The sequence below is a fragment of the Mixophyes fleayi genome, chromosome 2 (genome assembly GCF_038048845.1).
Source record: "Mixophyes fleayi isolate aMixFle1 chromosome 2, aMixFle1.hap1, whole genome shotgun sequence".
NCBI classification, from domain to species: domain Eukaryota; kingdom Metazoa; phylum Chordata; class Amphibia; order Anura; family Limnodynastidae; genus Mixophyes; species Mixophyes fleayi.
This window is the reverse complement of record NC_134403.1, coordinates 149053177-149074407: the sequence shown is the minus strand read 5'-3', so window position 1 is coordinate 149074407 and position 21231 is coordinate 149053177. Positions and strand designations below refer to the sequence as shown.

General features: G+C 42.6%; 1 protein-coding gene across 2 annotated transcripts in view; it reads left to right on the top strand.

Annotated features, from left to right (window-relative positions):
- Positions 1 to 586: 586 nt before the first annotated feature.
- IL18RAP (interleukin 18 receptor accessory protein) overlaps positions 587 to 21231 on the top strand; it is a 57346-nt gene continuing 36701 nt past the window's right edge. The window contains exons 1-5 of one of the 2 annotated variants that reach the window (XM_075200202.1): positions 587 to 746; positions 6132 to 6405; positions 7573 to 7741; positions 14574 to 14751; positions 17033 to 17101. In XM_075200202.1, the coding sequence (XP_075056303.1) occupies positions 674 to 746; positions 6132 to 6405; positions 7573 to 7741; positions 14574 to 14751; positions 17033 to 17101 (763 nt within the window). In that variant the 5' untranslated portion in view covers positions 587 to 673. The remainder of the gene's footprint in view (positions 747 to 6131; positions 6406 to 7572; positions 7742 to 14573; positions 14752 to 17032; positions 17102 to 21231) is intronic. The other variant, XM_075200201.1, reaches the window with a different exon arrangement.

Sequence of the window (21231 nt, the reverse complement as noted above, 5' to 3'; positions counted from 1 at the left end):
ACTCATTTCTAGCTTGGATGTATGTGTCTTCTCTTTCTCACCTTTGACCTTCCGACAGGGCCCTCACCTGTATCTTCACTGCGCTTCCAAATAATAGATAGGTTCCACCTAACAGGGATCAATTCAGGGAAATTCAACTAAAAGCGGACACAATGTATTGGGCCACCTAGCACATTTATAAAGTGCAAAACTATAAAGGGCAAGTACCTTGTTGTTGCAATAATAGAAATACATATGTTAAATATAATAGCATATAGCAGCACTGGACCAATGTGATGGCACCAGGTTCAAATATGGCAACGAAATTTAATAAACACAATGGCATATAGCAGTACTGGAACAATGTGATGGCTTCAGGCTCAAATATGGCAACATGATGTAATAAATAGAATGACAAAGTGAGAATAGCAATTCTTGAGAACTTCTACAATGCAGAGGTACCTCTGAAGCAGCAAATTTACAGTGATGCATATTGACTGTCACTGCATTTTAATAAATGGACCTTTAAATAATAAACGTGAGAAATAATTAATTAATTTTTTCTTTCTCTCTCTTTGACAGGCGGATGTTGTAAGGGAAAGGAAGTATTTCTAAATTGTGATGCTGTCTTTATTTCCTGCTTGACAAAACAACAGACGGTATATTTTCAATATTTCAGTAAAACACTATTAACATGTTGCTGCTAGGACTATTTTTTCTTTTCTGCAATATAAAACACACAGTGCTGGCAGAGTTTGATGTATCAGGTAAGATATTTTATAGAGATGTCAAAGTATTGTAGACGTACTCATGCCGACAATTTATTAGTTATATAGCAGTGTTCATGTTCTGTTTCATGTTGTACTATAGATCTTATGCTATTTCTAGCATGAAATGAAAATGTGTATTTTTAGTAAATCAATGCATTTCTAGAACCATTCTAGAATCATTATTTATAGATCTGTGTTTGACATTGAAAAAAATTGTTGCTTATGTACAAAACATGAGTATAGTGTTCCTTCAGCCACACCATAATATATAGCAGTAGTTTTACTTTACATTTTTGCATACATTATTTTTAAAATTATTCAGTTTAATTTGTAAATAATAACTGTAGAACTGTATACTTACAAATCCAGTTACTGTGTAATTATTAAAATGTCAGGAATAACAGGATGGTGGCTGAGAGATGAGGTGGGAACCTTATTTCTGTTATTATTCTTAGCATTCTGCCATTCTCACCTTGCCTCACATTCTCATAGCAGGATAGGCCTGTGTGACACCAGCCCCAGCAGCAGAGCTGGATTAAGGCTCTGGGGAGCACGGGGCACTTTAGACAGGGGGGCCCCTAAAGTGTACTATGGCTATAATTTTAGACAAATACACAGACAATACTGTGAGCACTACTGTTAGGTACACACAGCTCTGCCTTCACCAGTAGTACAGTGTGAAGCAGGACACACCTCCCAACTGTCCTTGAAGTTATACCAAATCCTGCCTAAGCGAGACAGTCACCCAAATTCGGGCCTGCCCCACCAGATTCAGGACAGATGGCAGACTGTCCTGCTCTCTCCTACCTGTTCCTGTCACTTTCATCACCTGTGACTGTTGGTGACTTAAACTCAGTTGTTGCTTGTGTAGATCCTAGAATGTTCGCAAAAATCTAATCTAAAACAACCCTGGCATTAAATCAATAGCACCCACATTTAATAAGTAGGCCTCCCTCCCTGCAAATAGGCCTGAATATAAAATTAAATGAAATTAATAGTATACAAATGTAATTAAAAAACCTTCCCCCCCCCCACAAAACAGCCCAGCAATAAATTAATAGTATTCACATGTAACAAATAAACCCATTTCACACCATTACTGACAATTAATATTTCATATTCACGTTTAATAAATTTGCCCTCCTTCTCCATAAACTTAGACCAACATTGAAAACTAAATTAATAGTCCCAAAACATCTCTCTCTCTCGGACAAGGAGATGAATGGTGACATGTATGAGGTGGTGTCTTTAGCAACTGGTGACACCTGGTACCAAGGGTGGCAGGAATATCAGGGTTTCCTAGTTCATGATAGCCATGCATTGGTGGTGGCAAGAAGGACACTGTTGAGATACCTGTACAAAGAGATCAACTTGTACCACAGTGAGCATCCTGATGTGACTAAGAAGTGCATATTCGAGGATCCTGATTCGAGCCAGTGCCTGGTGCTTAAACCTAACATTTATTTGCATCTGTATTTAAGCTGCATGCCGGAAGAAGGTGCTTAGTCCTGCCTATCATGGGGAGAACAGACTACTGCAGAGGTTCCCAAAGTGTGTGCCGCGGCTCCCTGGGGTGCCGTGGCGCTGTTACAAGGGTGCCGCGATCACCCTCTAAAAAAATAATAAAAAACAAACAAAAAAAACTTACCCATCCAGCGCCGGACCCCCTTGCCTTCACTAACTGACGGGCGTGACGTCATCACGCCCGACAGCGTTTGTGAGGAGCGGCAGCAGAGAGGACAGAAGACATCAGAACATGAAGAATGTAAGTAAGTAAAGGAACGGAGACTGAAGGGGGACAGACACGCTGAAGGAGGGGGGAGGACAGAGAGAGAGAGACACACATGCTGAAGGAGGGGGGGGGCAGAGAGAGAGAGACCCGCTGAAGGAGGGGGGGGGGGACAGAGAGAGAGAGAGAGAGAGACTCTGAAGGGGGGGTCACACAGAGAGAGAGAGACTCTGAAGGAGGGGGACAGAGAGAGAGAGACTCTGAAAGAGGGGGAGAGAGAGAGAGACTCTGAAGGTGGGGGACAGAGAGAGAGAGAGAGACTCTGAAGGAGGGGGACATAGAGAGAGAGAGAGAGACTCTGAAGGAGGGGGACAGAGAGATATAGAGAGAAAGACTCTGAAGGAGTGGGACAGAGAGAGAGAGAGACTCTGAAGGAGGGGGACAGAGAGATAGACTCTGAAGGAGGGGGACAGAGAGAGAGAGAGACTCTGAAGGAGGGGGACAGAGAGAGAGAGAGAGAGAGACACGCTAAAGGAGGAGGAAAGAGAGAGAGAGACACGCTGAAGGAGAGGGACAGAGAGAGAGAGACACGCTGAAGGAGGGGGACAGAGAGAGAGAGACACGCTGAAGGAGGGGGACAGAGAGAGAGCGACACACCCTGAAGGATGGGGACACAGAGTGAGAGACGTTGAAGGGGGGGACAGAGAGAGCTGAAGGGGGTGGCAGAGTGAGACTCTGAAGGAGGGGGACACAGAGAGAGAGAGAGAGAGAGACTCTGAAGGAGGCGGACAGAGAGAGAGAGACTCTGAAGGAGGGGGACAGAAAGAGAGAAAGAGACTCTGAAGGAGGGGGGGAGAGAGAGAGAGAGAGAGAGAGAGAGAGAGAGAGAGACTCTGAAGGAGGGGGGACAAAGAGAGAGAGAGACTCTGAAGGAGGGGGACAGAGAGAGAGAGAGAGACTCTGAAGGAGGGGAGAGAGAGAGAGACTCTGAAGGAGGGGGACAGAGAGAGAGAGAGAGACTCTGAAGGAGGGGGACAGAGAGAGACTCTGAAGGAGGGGGACAGAGAGAGAGAGAGACTCTGAAGGAGGGGGACAGAGAGAGAGAGACTCTGAAGGAGGGGGACAGAGAGAGAGAGAGAGAGACACACGCTGAATGAGGGGGACAGAGAGAGAGAGAGACACGCTGAAGGAGGGGGACAGAGAGAGAGAGACACGCTGAAGGAGGGGGACAGAGAGAGAGAGACACGCTGAAGGAGGCGGACAGAGAGAGAGAGACACACACTAAAGGAGGGGGACAGAGAGAGAGAGAGACACACGCTGAAGGGGGGGACAGAGAGACGCTGAAGGGGGGGCAGAGTAAGACGCTGAAGGGGGGGACACAGGGTGTGAGATGGCGAAGGGGCGCAGTGATGAAGAGGCACAATGTGATGGTGAAGGGGTCTAAATATATCTTACGTCATTTTGACCCAACTACTTAAAAAATGGGACTCGGGGTGCAGGGTGCCTTGCTGAGCAAGATTGTGAAACCGCTGTACAGAACAAGCATCGTCATAGGCACCACTGAGCAGCAGATAACCTCTCTCTCTCTCTCTCTCAGGCTGTCGTTGACAGACTTAAGCCTCCCCTGGACTTGGTTCTGTTGCCTTCCTATGCTGTGCACTCTCCTTACTTGTATATTGAACCGGCCAAATGCTGGGCAGCTATCTCACCCCTCCTCCTTACCCTGGGAGTGAGCTCTGCAAAGCAGCCATGCTGGTTTATTACATCCGTGTACAGCATTTACGACAGTTAGACGTCTCCTATTACAATGCTAAGGCTTCCTCTTATCAGTACCAAAGTGTCAAGACCCCTCCCTCCCTAATGCAGGCACGTACCTCCGGACGAACAAACTCCTTGCCAGGCTGCCAACAGGAAACATGTACAGCAGCACAAGGCTGCTGTACATTTTGACATCGCCGACTTCTAGCTGCTGCGCTTCTCTCCTCCCAGGCGGCGGGGGGTCCCTCAGAAAGAGGGGGGCCCGGGGCACGTGCCCCCTGTGCCCTCCTTAATCCGGCCATGCCCAGTAGGTAATTTACACAGTGGAAAGTGACTGACCCCAGCACAAAGCCCGCTCTGGTGACTTTACTTGTCTTGATTTGCAATGGAAAGGGCTTTGTTTTCCATGAAATGCAAGGATTTGAAGAAAGATGGTGGTGTAGTGATGGTGGTGTTTGTACTGACCAATGGAAAGAGTTGGGCAGATAGAGGGCATTCCATGCTATCTACATAGTAGATGCATCTAGTTTTGTGGAGCAATACAAAAACATGATTTCAATTTGTGAAGCAAAATTATTAAAATTAAATATTAAAATAAGATAAAATGATGGAGAATACACAGTGTCACGGTGAATGTCACGGGCATTCCTTGCACTGGACAAACATTTTCACTCCGCAAAAACACTTGAATTTTGCAACCAGCATTTAATTATTGGAGACACTTCAGCGTACAAGCACATTTCTAAGCTTACTTTCCCTGATGTCAACACACAAGGAGCCTATTCATTAGTTAACTATAATTGGCATCTGTCATCTTCAAGGATGACAGTTGATTTTTTGTAAGCATTTATCAAAAAATCATCCCGCGACACCTCGTCTGATAGTAGATAGTAGTAGGTTTATTTACCTTAAAACTCCGGTACTACCCACCAATCACTGTGTGGGGGACCTCCGTATACTCTGGTGAATGAATAGTGTCATCCACTAAAAAGCTTGCTACTAGCCGTCTACTGGGTATTACAACATATACAGAAACTGTGCAGCTACAAAGTGCGTGGCTGTGCCTGGAGGGCAGCCAGGTAGAAATGACTCCTTAACCGTTCCACTTGTGTTTATAATAAAACCCAATTGGAATGGCTGTTTAACATCCTCTGCCTGTCTCACGTTGACCAGCCATGTAATGTGTAGCCGCAGCCTGGCAAAAATTGTACCAGCCTAGGAGACGGGTGCTGTCATGCTTTCTGGCCCAGCTCACTCTGATTGTATCTTTGGTTAATCATTATCTCATATATGTACATTCTAAAGCTTGGAACAGGAATTTTCTTTGCAGATCCACAACACCATAAAAGTACTTAACACTAAGGGGCTCATGCCATTTTGCTTCTTGTAAAATATGCAAATTTGGACAGTGCATGCCCCTAAATATACGCATGCTTACGTCCATATGCAGATATGGTACATGTACCTCCTTACGCTTGGGAAGCAGAATATTGAAAGAAAGGGGCATGTAAACACAGAATGAATACAGTATTCAGTAATTTCAGCCAGGCAATCCCATAGTAGCAATGACCAGCAATATTCTACAACTGGAACATTGCTGCTCTACTATTATTCCCTATGGGAATTGTCCCTGCAGATACCACAGAACTAACCCCCAGCCCCCACCCCCAAAAGATCCCAGTGCTAATTCTGGTTTTAAAAGAAGTGGTGTACATTACAGTTTTTACATTTTAGGGTCAGTTTGAGAGTTCAAAATGATAAGGAGTTCAAAATGCGGGATGACAAAAGTGGGGGTTTAGAAGTTGGGTGAAAATGACAAGACTTATATGATATACCTTTATGTATATGATCTTTCACTGTATTCATTTTATTTTTTATTACTTTTGTGATATTAGGTTTTTCAAATTGTTTGGATGGAGAACCAAATTACAGATACCAGGTATTTGCTGAAGAGAATGTATTTTTTCAATGTAATTTACCATTCCATGAACCATTGCAAATTTATAATAAGTCATTTTTTAATGAAAATAAAACCCAGTGGTTCTTACAAAAGCCTGATAGAAGCATTGAAGAAATTGATATCAGCAAGAACTTTAAAATATCAAATATTGGAAGAGCACTTTGGTTTTCTCCTGTAGAAATGAGACACTCAGGAACTTACTTATGCAGGTAAGTTATCCCAGTAACTTGACATTTTGAGTGAGAGGTATATTTTTTTTAGGAATAGATGGTTTATGGGCTCTATGGTGGCACAGTGGTTAGCATTGAAGGACTTTGTATAGCCTCTCTGTGTGTTTGTGTGGGTTTCCTTCATGGCGTGGAGTACGAAGTTGCGATGCTGGAAAGGCTGACACCAATAAAAGAGACACGAAAATGTTGACACATAAAAGACAGACATATAAGAAAGACCGACAGTAATAAACAGTAACTAGATACAATAAATCCCTACATGCAAAAATGCAGACACAATAAATGGCGACACTCACAATGCAGGTATTAAGGGAATAATGAGAGCGGGTCTGGCGGCTATACAGCACCAGGAACCGCCGGCTGTATTGTGTATAAAAATAGATGAATGAAAAAAAAAAGATGAGGTCATCCCCTCTAACCAGTATTAACCCTAGCGCTGCCGGGCTAGTGCTGGTTCTGGTGTAATCGGAGGGAAAAAAAAAAAATCGAGGGGTCCCCCTGATTTCACCATAACCAGCACTAGGCAAACCAGTGGGTTGGGTGGCACTATAGAAGAGGGACACATGCGACAGCAGGTACCCCTGCCATAATGACAACCAACCACAGGCTGTTCAGCACTGGACTGGATTAACTAGTTAGTGGGGTCTTCAAAAAAATTGTGCGGGTCCCCCCTCTAAGAAGAACCAGCCCAGTGCTGAAAGCAAGAAAGGGTTAAAAATAAAGAAAACACCTTTTAGATTGTGGAACTACAAGTCCTAGCCAGCCTGGGCCGCCATTAAAAGTCCGGGCATGCTGGTGATTGTAAAACTGCAAGCATCGGCATACTCATGGCAGCCAGGGCATGGTGGTAATTGGAGAACTTCAAGTGCCAACATGCCCTGACACCCATGGCTTGCTTTGGCCTGTAGTGCCACAAAATAAAATGTGAAATAAAACACAACACCCAACAAAAAGATAGGCACAAGTGGCATATGCACTATGGCTGGTGCACATTTTGCAATTTTGTAAGTTAGTTTTTCTAGTGTTAATTGGTTAGAAACTAAAAAAAAACCAATGTATTTCTTTGGAAAGCTGCATAGTGTGTAAATTATTGATAATTTTTATTGTATATTTAAAAACATTATTATTTTACTTTTCTTAATACAGAACAGAAAATATGTGCATGCAAATTAGAATCCATGTCCAGCCCAAGGAAAATTGTACAAAATATGGTCCTAGTAGTCATTATTTTACAACCGACATTAAAGGCTCCATTTCATGCCCTTCATTAAACTGTCAACAGGGAAGGAATATATCAAATTTAAGATGGTACAAGGTGAGTTGTTTCCAAGTGATATAACTATACTATAAGTGCTATTTAATAAAAGTACTGCATCTAAATATAGAAGTAACTTAGATTAACACTGTGTATATATATATATATATATATATATATATATATATATATATATATATATTGTGGAAAGAGCCCGCTACTGCAGAAGTACACGCGAACAACTTCTTCCTATTTATGTAGTTTTATAGTCAGGATGGTAAATGTTTTTGACACCGTACAGATTTCACAGCAATACTTGGAGACCCTAAATGCTAGCTATACATAGACCAGCTCTCTCTCAGGACCAGCCAGCTCACCCAGCGTTGGTCTCCCTGCACAAATGATATAAACAAGCTTTTATACCTGATACTCCTCCCCCAGCCTTAGCTTGATGGACAGGTGACACACCCACCTTCTCTTTAAAAGGAAACGCCCATCACTGGCTCTATAATTCTAACAGACACACCCTGTCTGTTTGCTGAGAGGAAGGATTTCAAGTCATGTAAGTTAAACCAAACTTAAACTATTGCTTTTCATACATAGGTCTTTACATTCAATCTAGGTGCATTACTGCACAAATGTTTTACTCTACTTCCCTGCTTTCTCTGCATATTGCCAGCTAAATGCCTCCTTTTGTTACAATATATTTATATATATATATATATATATATATATATATATATATATATATATATTGTATATGTGTGTGTGTATATGTATATATATATATATATATATATATATATATATACGTATGTACGTACGTATGTATGTATATATATATATACATATAGATATATATATATATACATACAAGTTAACCCGTGCATGATACTCATGCATTCTAGTCAAATCAAGCTACTTAAGGTGTTAAAAAGGTTCTTGTCATGCATTTGGGCCATAGCCCGGGCCTCAACCACCAACCACTCCCCACTGTCACCCCCGGCAACCACCAACCACTCCCAACTGTCACTTCTCCTTCAAGAAATATATATATATATTTTTTTAAATCTTTATAAACACTTTTAACAATTAACAAATTAAATTAACAAATTAAAAACATCTTAGTATACCAAATTTCAGCCCTTTCTGAATTTTTTTTTCCACACACACTAAGAATTTAGTAGGTCAGTGTATAACTCCGCCCAGCAGGTGGAGCTGCAGCTTGGTTTTATTTTTTCCACACACACACACACACACACACAGACAGACAAATTAACACACGCCAATTGACATTTATATTATAGATATATATGTATCTATGTATATATATATATACATGTATATATATATGTATGTATGTGTATGTATGTATGTATATATGTATATATATGTATATATGTGTATGACCTCAAGCAGTTTTATCTACAGGTTACCAAAATAACCTAGTGCCTGCCCAGCTCTAAACAACTGTCATTGTCCCTATCTAACAAGGTAAAGACTTGTCTCACCACCCCACAAAACAGAACTTTACAAAGCAGCTTGTACTCTTACTTTCCACAAACTCTTGCAGGTTAGCATCACCTGGGGGGGTCTGGGCCCCTTAGTCTAATTACAGACTGATAGCAGCCCTGGTGATCATTATCAGACATCTGTCAGATCTTTTTAATATAATTAAAAGTGTACCTATGCCTGTGATAGCGTGGCTCCTATTAGCAGCAGCGTCACCAGGGCCGGTGCTAGGGTTCTCGGTGCCCTAGGCAAAATTTCAAACCAACCCCCCGGCGAACACACCAAATACCCGCCTCACAGACCCTTACATACTAGACTTAGTGCTTTCGTGTTTTAAAATAAAGAAAAAATATATAAGCCTTACCTTCTCCAGCAGTCCAGATGCAGTACGCTGTCCAGACTCCACTGCAGACACAGGATTTCTAGAGGGGAGGTATCCAGGTGTTAGATTTCGGAACCAAAAACTTAAGCCTATGAACTTAAGCCTAAAAACAATAAGCCTATGAATTATGCACTTGTTAAAGGCAATGGATGACCCTAACATGTCCCTTCATCACACATATGTTACTGCCTCACACCACTGCACCCCCCTCTGCCTCACACCACTGCACCCCCTCTGCATCACACCACTGCACCCCCCTCTGCCTCACACCACTGTACCCCCCTCTGCCTCACACCACTGCACCCCCTCTGCATCACACCACTGCACCCCCCACTGCCTCACACCACTGTACCCCCCTCTGCCTCACACCACTGCACCCCCCTCTGCCTCACACCACTGCACCCCCCTCTGCCTCACACCACTGCACCCCCCTCTGCCTCACTTGCAAACTATAGTGTAGAAATTCTACCCCATAGTTTGCAAGTCAAATATAGAGCATGAGGTGCCAATAAAATAGTCATTTCTCCACCATAGTTTGAAAATAAAATATAGACCATGAGGTGGCAAACGGTATAAAAATTACTATTTACCACCTCATGCTCTATATTTGATTTTCAAATGATGGTGGATAAAATAATTATTTTATTGGCACGTCATGCTCTATTTTTGACTTGCAGCAAGTCAATAATAGAGCATGAGGTGCCAATAAAATAATTATTTTATCCACCATAGTGTTTAAATCAAAGATAGAGCATGAAGTGCAAAATAATAGTCTTTTTTCCACCGCATAGTTTGCAAATGAAATATAGAGTATGACTCTATATATTTTATACCATTGAAAAAAATTTCCACCTCATGCTCTATATTTAATTTTCAAGCTATGTGGGAGAAAAATTTATATTATTTGGCACTTAATGCTCTATCATTGATTTAAAAACTATGGTGGATAAAATAATTATTTTATTGGCACGTCATGCTCTATTATTGACTTTAAGCAAGTCAAATATAGAGCATGAGGTGCAATAAAATAATTATTTTATCCACCATAGTTTTTAAATTGAACATAGACCATAAAGTATGACATATTAATAAAAAATCCCACCCCCAACATTTGTTTGGCCTCCACACTTGGTTTTTGGGTACCCCATTTTTTATAAAATTAAATTAATAATACAAAAAAAAAGATAAAGATACTTACTGTTTTGGATGCTGAATGCTGGTCAGATGCAGAGAGGCTCTTCTGTTATTGCTGCCCACCGCTCCTCAGCTTCTTTACACCAAAGGAGAGGGGTGGAGCAGCCGTGGCATGCTGGGAAGGGAGGGGGGTGTTGGGTAGGAAACTTTATTCACACTGTCTGTCACTGACAGACAGTGTGATATACTGCACAGGCGCCGCGGCCGCCGGGTAGAGAGACCTGTCACCTGATCACTGATGTCAGTGATCAGGTGTGTGACAGTGCGATGCGCCGGGCGGACAGTGAAGAAACAGCGGCGGCACCCGGCCTACGCTGCACCTCTCCCATTTCTCTCCGCTGACTAGATTTTCAAATCTAGTCAGCAGCAGCGGCGCCCTGCAGGTCCCGGTGCCCTAGGCAACTGCCTAAGGTTGCCTAATGGGAGCGCCGGGCCTGGCCGTCACTCAACAGACTGGAGGACACAGTCATCTTGTGAGCTCTGTGGTGGAAGGAATGGAATTACATAAAAAAAGAAAAAAGATGAAGACTTAGTACCCACCCCACCTTCCTCTCCTGCCCTTGTGTGCTACTGTTCCTTAAATATCAAAACATATTTCCTCATGCCAGACCCTGCATGCATGACCCACTTTCTCATTCACTCCTTATTTTCCTCTATAACTGAGCAAATAGTCTCTGCACTCATCTTACTTTCTCACCCCACAATGTGCCTCTTTGACCCCATCCCTTCTCTGCTCCCTTACTTACACTGTGTGCCTGAATCTAGCTCATATATTAAACTTGTCTGTCTCCTCTGGCACTTTCCCATTCTCCTTTAATCACATGCTCACATTGCCAATCCTAAATATACATTTATCTATTGACCTAGTCTCTCTCAACAAATGTTGCCCTATTTCTCTTCCCCTTTGCCTTCGAGCTATTTGAACAACTTATGTTCAGTTGCCTATCTCACATTCTCTCCTCATGGCACTCCATGTTATTCCACTGAGGCTGCCCTCACAAAAGGAATCAACAATCTATTTATACCAGTCTAATGGACCCATCTCCATAGTCATCCTTCCCAACCTTTATGCAGTTTTCGATGTGGATCGTTTTCTTTTCCTATACATCCTTCAGTCCATTGGCCTTCGTGACACAGTTCTCTCTTGGTTCACTTTCTACCTATCCTAGCATTCCCTCAGTGTTTCTACCTTCAATTATGATGAACAGGGGGGCCTCCTGCATTTATGACCAACACTAAATAAAGAAGGGTAGTTAAAATAATGAATCAGTGATGAGACATACAGTACTATAAGAATTAAAGATGAATCTGATAATTATTTAATTTGGAATTAAAGATTGAGAACTTTATTTTAAAAAGGACACTGATATCAGAGACAGTGAGAGCAAATGTGCAACATTAGTGTGAGTGCAGCATGATGTCTGCCCAAATTTACCAAACCACGCCAAATCAGCAAGACCCATCTCTTTTGATTTGTAAAGCATTACAGTGCTGGACAGTGGGGAAAATACAGCATAGGTAAAAACTGGGATGTTATCATAGAAAGTAGACATAATGACCCTGATTTATGTCTGAATGAGATCAGCGTGTATTTTACTTGTTTAAAAAGAGTTTGCAACTTTTGCGAATTTCCATAGGTGTTAAAATCCAAATGTTTCTTTAGTTGCGTTACAATGTGAGTAGGGGTGGAAATACGTTCCATATTAACAGTGTATACTTTTACATTAAATGTAGACAAACATACAAGCAGAAGTTGTTTTGAAGCATACATATTTACAATGAATTACTGGTAGAAACTACAATCTGATACAATAACAACTAGTAACAATATAAAAACAAACCAAAAAAATGTTGCTATAATATCTGGGATATAATACATATATTTGATTTTTTTTTAACACTGCTTCTGTTAAAATAACTAAATAAATATCAAACGTAAATGTGAACATACTCTACTTGTTAGATAATCTTCAGTGCTACAGTTTTTCTGTGCTAGCTACTGAGATACATGATTGAAAGGTTGTAAACAAAATCAAACTTCTTACGTACAGAGGCGGGCTGGACCGGGGGGCAGGGGGGCAGTCTAACGGCTGTTCGGGCCCCCCCCCGGATGAAAAATTAGCTCAATATACTGGCGGCCGCATTGCGTATCACGCGATGGGACCGCATCAGCGCACAGGCGGCCGCATCGCGTATCACGCGATGGGGCCGCATCAGCGCACAGGCGGGCGCAACAAATGACACGCGATGCGGCCGCATCGCGTGTCATGTGATGCGACCGCCTGAGCGCCCCACCAGGCTGATACCTGCCAGCCCGCGCCTGCTTACGTACCTCCTAAACAGCGAATAAATGGTGTCACAGTCATTCAATCAGAATTGGAGACAATTCTGAGTGTTGGCAGGCCCGACGCTCCCATTAGGCAAGGTTAGGCAGTTGCCTAGGGCGCCGGGCTCTGGGGGGTGCCACAGAATTAAAATTACTTTAAAATTGTGCGGCGACCGCTGACCATACCTTCCACGGCCGCCGCACAGCTTCCGATAAATCCACGGGGAGGGGGAAGGGGCTATGGATCACCACCGCTGCCTCTCTGCTCCGTCTCCTCCCCTCCACTCACTGACTGACTGTCGGGCGTGACATCATCATCACGGTCCGACAGTGTCAGTGAGTGGAGGAGAGGAGACGGAGCAGAGAGGAGCAGCTTTATGGAGGCAAGTAAAGGTAAGGAAAGACGTGGGGAGGAGGAAGGCGGATTTCGAAAGTGTGTCGGGGGTGGCGCAGATTGTGAAAGTGTGCCGGGGGGGGAGGGGCGCGGTTTGTGAAAGTGTGCCTAGGGCGCCAAGGACCCTAGCACCGGCCCTGCGTGTTGGTCATCACTATCATACAGCATTTACATTGTTTTCTGGCCATGCACAGTGCGAATTCATGGTAGATACGCCCCACAAGCTGACGTATGTCAGGACTTTAATCAAGCCATTATATGCAGACAAACCAACAAAGGGTAGGAAGAACCTTGAATATGAGACTTTACAATCTAGTGGGAAAAGGGCAGATCCACGACAAAATAAGCGAGTATGAATCAGAGTGGAGATTGGGATAACAGCAAGGGTGTACCAGTGTGAGCAGTATAGAGTTATTTTGCTTATCTTTTTTAATGAATATTCTGCACAAAAGTGTATTTTCTCATGATGTTTCCTTGCCAAGTATGTATTGCTTTGCTACGAATCTCAGCTAATTTAGTTAAATCCCAATGAAACGGTGACTGTAATTAGAAAATTATTTTTAAACATTTTAAATAAAGAAAAATAACTGAATTAGTCTGTAAAGATTAAATGTAATACTAAAAAATGTATTCAGAATTTAAAACAAAATCTTTTAGTGTGTGGGATTTTTTTTTCTTTACAAATTTGTCTCTTAAAATTATGTTTGAACAAATTTTCTATAAAAAAATAGCAAATGTACATTATAAATTACTTCACATCCTATAAGAAAAAAAATCTTTTTCAACAACCTTCATGTTTGAACCATTTATAAAACTTTTGTGAACAACGTTTATGACAATAGAATTATTGCCGCAATACTCCAAACCTTGTGAGTTTTCCCATTTATGATAACATTTTCTTTTTTCTTGCAATGTTCGTTTAAACCTTGTCAAGAGCAAAATTGAGGAATATATGTTCAGTTTTCCATTTTATTCAAATGATATAACATATTTGGCTCAGGACTTTTCTGATATGACTGCAGCATTATTTGCTTGTTACATTGCAGCATTTGACATTTGGCTTTTAAATTTTCATTCATTTCAGACTGCAAACTTTGAAGATGTACAATCTCCAAACAGGTTTTCCTTAGCAATAATTAATGATATTGTCCATTTTAATGTCATCTATACTGAGGATGCAGGAACTTATATATGCGATTATCTTCTTTATATTGATGGAAAAGAATGGATAGTAAGAGCAACAACTGAAGTTGATGTTGGTGGTAAGTTTTCTGGCAATTTTGACAATAAAAATAAATGAGGTCCATAGTGACCGTTTATATAGAGGACCATCATAGCAGATTGTAATCAGGGAAGGATTCAAACCCCAAAGTAGACATAGAAGGAACAAACATGAAAGGGACAAACATAATGCAACAAAGCCAAGATATGGACTACACATGAGGTAAGGAGAATAAACTATGGCTGACACTCAACCTACAATCAATGAACCAGAGACCTAGCCTCATTGTGTACTTTCACCTAAAGTTTTCCCTTCCCTCTGGAGGAGACCCCAGATCTTGTAACATGTCTCTGGCTCTTGACATGGGTAAGCAACGCTACCAGACAAGAAACAGGTAGCTAGAATCAATGACAAGACAAGTACTGACAAAGCAGGTAGAGACCCAAGAACAGAATGGCAAGACCAGCAGATAGGAGGAGTCACTTGGACTTGGGGACATTTGCATCCAAAACATGCACATAAAAAGCACGGCCACAAAAATGGCGCATTTATGTGATTGCTTTGAGTTGCACATATTTTAAGATACATGCAACTCAAAATGAACATTTGTTTAAAGCACATCAAGATGAGCTTTAAGTTCATCATGATGGGGCTGCATATTAGAGATGCCAGCCATATATCAGCAATTTGATTATGATGACTGGTATTTTAATATATATTTCAAATAAATAAATGAATAACTGTGTTCCTTTTCCCCCAAAATCAACTAAGCACCAGTGCTTATAGCGTCAGCTGGTAACTGCAAAAGCTGCAGCCAGCACCAGAGCTGGTCACACTATAACTGGGAATCCCGCAGCGTGGGGTCCCCCTGTTTTAACGGGATACAGCCTCAGCCTCTTCAGCACAAGCCTAAAGTCCCTAGAGGGAGCCAGCACTAGTAGGGGTTTCTACCAACACACCTGACTGGTGGGTGTTGGGATAAGTAATGTTTCAGATAAAAAGCAAAAACATTTTAATATGGTGCATCACTTTCCCAGCAAGTCCTAACAGCCATAAATTGCTTGGGTATACTGAAGCTTATTAAAGTACAAGCACCAGCATTCAACATGGCTTCCAGAGCATACTGGTATTTTTAGAACTACAAGCAGCAGCATGCCCGCTGGGTCCTGTAGTGTCACATAGTAAAAGTCAAGTCCCCGGAAAAGATACACCTATGCAAGAGATTGGTATCCACATCTTAATGAATCACATTTAGGTGAACATGGCCCATACTATGCTCTGCCCACACATGCATGTCACTTCTTTCTCTGATTCCTTCTCTCCAGCACTAGGGAGATGCAAGTATGGGATACACAAAAATCATTTTGGTGCGCATGCACAGTATGAAAATGAACAATTTGTGCAAAAAAAATTACTTGTGTCCAACTCTTAAGTGATCCCCAAAATGTGCAACTGCTACAAGTAACTGCCACAATGAAACAATAGGATGCAGAATGGATTTTGTTTTTTAATAAAACCATTTCTAGAAAACAAATAATTACAATGTGACCATCATTAATGTGACCAGGAGCAGGTGAGGGAAATAGTGAGTAATAGAAATAGTAAGCATAGAGAATTTTGCACACAACTATCAATTTTGAAGCTAAGAAAGGGGTCCTGTGAGAAATGTAAAAATAATCATGTGAAAAGATAATACAAAATTAAATGTAGAGTATGTGGAGGTGCATTTGCAAACGATTGCATATAGAGCTGACAGCTTCAGAGTTGGCTCATATTGATTCTAGATGGGTTAAAGTTTATGGTATGTTTGGTTATAACATGGTACAGCAGGGAGCATAGATAAAGAGCTGAACAACCAGGGAGAGAGAGGGTAGGAAAAGGGGGCTCCTACTACTGCACTCTCATTTCAACCTTGCCACATTATACACTATTTAATCAATGTGATTGGTGTATGCAGGGATGCAAATAGGTAGGAAAAGTTAGGAGCTGATTAATATAGTGTTCACAATGCAATACTCTACTATAGCAAGCTCTGATTAGAAAGAGGGCAGGAGAGAGGGAAGTCAGTGACCAAAAAGGACTGTCATTATGTCATTGAGCAGGGTGTACATGTACACTCTCTACCCTTATAACAAGTATTTATAAAGTCAATTTAAAAAATCAGAGACAGGATTTTCACACTAATTTCCTGCCCCAAATAAAAAGTTAAAACAAGTTTTAAAAGTTTGAAGTTGCTATCCCTTTACCTATTGTGTGAATCCACAGAAGATAAACAAGGTTTACAGTGTGTCATAAATAATTTTATATATTTTCCATTTCAGTACAAGACACACAAAGTCCTCCAGAAATTTTGGGTCCATCTAATGGGACAGAAATTAAAGCAGAGCTTGGTAAGAAAAATGTTTACACTTTTTTTTCTACGCGTAAAAGCGAATATTTTTCTCTGACTGCTTTATACTTAATATTATAATAGGGTTCATGTCACTCGGACAAAATCTACCTGTACTCAAGATGTGGCACCACCACTGTATGCAACTCACAAGGCTTAGCTGCATGGGGAAGTTGCAAGGGTGCTGAACTTTTTACAATTTAAGTGGCATGCAGTATGCAAGCTATTTTCTAGGCATATAAAACTGCAAATATGTGGTTGTGAATTAATTCATAGCAATAGCTCAGAGAAGCTCTGCGTACAGCCAGGGGTTGAAAATGTAATCTAAATTAATGTGTCCCTTTGATTGTATTAAACTCCTCTCTTCTCCCCAGGAGTTGTTTTTTAAGATAAGAGATCCCAGACCTATGGTTACAGACAGGCATCCTGTATCAATTTATGGCACGGGACACAAACGTTGAAGTCTTTGAAATATCTCTTTATGGACAGTGATATGAAGCAAACATCTGGGATGTCTTAGACATCTTGATTGCTGAGCCAGTCAGCTGGGTTAAGTGTTAATGACAAACTGGTGAAATAAGGACCCTGGAAAATACCATATCATATTTTCTCCAATATCTTAATTATAGGAGCCAAGTGTGGTATGAAAAAGAAGGGAAATTTATGACCTGTTGTGTGGAGGTAAAATAATATTTGTAGGTGCAAAGCTAGGCCTCTGTAAAAAAAAAAAAAAAAAAAAAGGTGTTTTGAACAGGAGTCAAAAATACCTAATTTGCATTCAGGGGTGGGCTGGACCGAGGGGCAAGGGCCCCCCAGGCCGCTGGGTCAGACGGCTATTAGGGTCGGGGGGTAGGCCGGCCGGCTGCCCCCCGGATGCAAAAAACATAGTTTTCCCCCCGCGGCCGCATCTGATGACATCAGATGCGGCCGTGTCAGTGCACAGGCGGCCACATCACGTGACAGGGGATGCGGTTGCGTCATCAATGACGCGGCCGCATCCCCTGTCATATGATGCGGCCGCCTGTGTGCCCCCCGGCCATCCCTCTCCCAGCCCGCGCCTGTTTGCATTTACACAGACTTTCTAGTTCTGACATAACAGTAAGGACTGTGGGCTACCTACCGCAGGGTTAAAATGTCCTGTAATTGTAACCAAGTTATTCACTTTGGGAGTCAATTTTCATATTGAGGAGTGTTCCTTTATTCTGCTTCTCCCAGCAAACGGAAATCATTTGTAAGTTCATCATTTCTGTGTTTTTCCTTTTTATTTTAAAAGCCACCATTGCATTATATTTTTGTATATCATTTGTCAATTATTTTTATCTTAAGCTTTGTTGATTTATTTTCTATATTAAATTACATTTAATAAGTTCAGTTCTCTGTCTTCTTACTAATTCACATGTCAGACAGCTTGGTTTTAAAAACGTGACATAGTTGAAACAGGGGAGATCATTTTGGTTTATGATAATTGAGGAAAGTAAATGGTCATAGATTAGTTTTAACTTTTAAGAGAGAAGTAAATGCTTCCTGAGCAAAGTTACAACCTTGGCCCACCAAAGAGTTATGTCCACAAAAGCAAGGTATATAAATTAAATGAAATATAACTAGCACTACTAGAACAAATATCTTCAACATAAAAAATATATAATAAATAGGCAATTCCCACTGCAGCTCATTCAGGGCCTACTGCAAACCTTACAAATAAAAACAAAAACAAAACAAAAGAATGGCACTGTAGGGAGTGGTTAATAATAATAATAAAAATAATAACGAATATATAAATAGAAATAAAATTAGGGATTGGTTCTGATAATAAACAAGCTTTTAATGCACAACACTATAAAGATCCGATCCCTTCTTGAACCCGGTTCTACTCTCAGAGCACCGCCGCGACTCACTTCCTGTTTCAAGTGAACGTCCCGGCCGTCTCCATGACGACCGGGGCGTCACTTCCGGTTTCTCGGGCCAAGGCAACGGCCGGACGCCGAGTGTAACTAGCGGTGCGCCCCGGCAAGTGAGGGAGCCGGGCGCATGCGCTAGGATAGCCTGCGGGCTTAGCCTCCCTGCCGGTTATAGCGTCCAGTTTGCCTGTCAGCTTTACCTGCTGCTGCTTTGTATTGGTGAAAACCTGTTGGACTGATTGCCTGTGTATGACCCCTTGCCCGGATTTGCACCCTGCCTGTGTATCTTGTGACCCTGACCTTCTTGCCTGTATCTGGACCTAGCTACTGTGCCTGTGACTCTTGACCCCGGATTGGGTATTGGATTCCCTGTCTGCTGCCGGCCCTCGACCCTTGCCTGGACTTCACTCCGCTTTCCTGGGTTCACCCTAGTCGGTACGCACTTCACGACCCTCTGCTAGTCTGCGGCCAAGTCTGTCCCCACCACAAGGGGCTCCAGTGAACACCTGACTGGCAGAGCAGACTCCGGGTTGTGCTGTACCGGCTAGAGGGGTTCCTAACATTATAACCAGCCCAAAAAACAGACGTCCGGAGACGAAGTTGGGATGGAAGAAAGCGGAACCAAATCGTTTCCTTTTCAAGCCCTGGCGGGTCATGTTGAGACCCAGTACCAGATGATCCGGGAACTGTCCCAGCGTTTGTCCGCCCAAGAGGAGGACCCCCAGACTACACTGCCCATTTCTGGTTCGGTTGATAAACCCAAGATAAATTTGCCGGACCGGTTCTCCGGAAATAGAGCCCTGTTCCGGAATTTTAAATAAAGCTGCAAACTCTATTTTCAGCTGAAGCCTCGGTCTTCTGGTTCAGAACAGCAGAGAGTTGGAATTGTCATCTCCCTCCTGCAGGGTGACCTCCAGTCCTGGGCCTTCACCCTACCACAGTCGAGTCCTATCATGCATTCATTGGAAGCTTTCTTCAATGCACTAGGCTTCCTCTACGATGATCCAGATCGAGTTGCCTCTGCTGAGGCTCATCTACGGGCCTTAAAGCAAGGCCGGCGCTCAGCAGAAGAATACTGCGCTGAATTCCGCAGATGGTTTGCCTGACAGCGAATGGAATGATCCAGCGTTACGCAGCCAGTTTCGCTTAGGACTGTCAGAGGAGATTAAGGATTCACTTGTGCATTATCCTTCCCCCACCTCGTTGGAGAGCCTTATGCAACTCACCATTAAAATTGACAGAAGGATCAAGGAGAGGAGGACAGAGAAAGAGGCGTCTTCTTGTTCATCTGCATTTGTTCCAGCTTCCTAGTATGTTGAGAAGCCTACGCAGTCAGGGGCGTTTTGCCTTCCTCCGGAGGAAAGAGACAAGAGACGGTCACAAGGCCTATGTCTTTATTGTGGCAATAAGGGCCACTTCTCCTGCTCTTGTCCATACAAACCTGAAAAGGGAGCATGTCTGGGAAAAGTCCACTTAGGGTTGCAAATTGTTTCCCAAAAGAATGCTGTCCTGATTCCCGCACAAGTCACTTTCGGTGCCAGTTCCGTGGCCCTGTCGGCCGTCATTGATAGCGGAGCTGCAGGCAACTTCCTCGACATCGGATTTGCCCGTTCCACCGGGATCCCTATGGTCAAGCTTCGTTCTGCAGTTACAGTTTGTGGCCTAGATGGGAGTCCTTTACTTGGAGGCAAAATTGTTTGGGAGACTCCATCACTACAACTGAACATAGGAGCCCTCCATTCTGAATTCCATAACCCTCCTCCTTATTGACTGTCCGTCAGTTCCGCTGATTCTGGGTCATCCGTGGCTTTCTCGTCATAACCCTGTTGTGGATTGGGTGAAAGGAGAGATTATTCAGTGGAGCTCTTTTTGTTCACAGTCCTGCTTGACCTTGCCACTCCGAATCCTGCAATCATTTCCTGAGCAGCTTCTTTCTCAATACCATGAGTTCCTGGATGTGTTCTCTAAACAAGCCGCTGATTCCCTACCGCCTCATCGCGATTTTGACTGTGCCATCGAGCTGATTCCTGGGTCCAAGTTACCTAAGGGGTGCTTGTATTCTCTCTCTGGTCCCAAGACCAAGGTTATGCAACCTTATATTGAGGAGAATCTTGAGAAGGGGTTCATCAGGCCATCTAAATCTCCTGTAGGTGCCGGATGCTTCTTTGCGTCAAAAAAGAATGGTGGACTGTGGCCCTGCATTGACTACCGGGGCCTTAATCAAATTACAGTC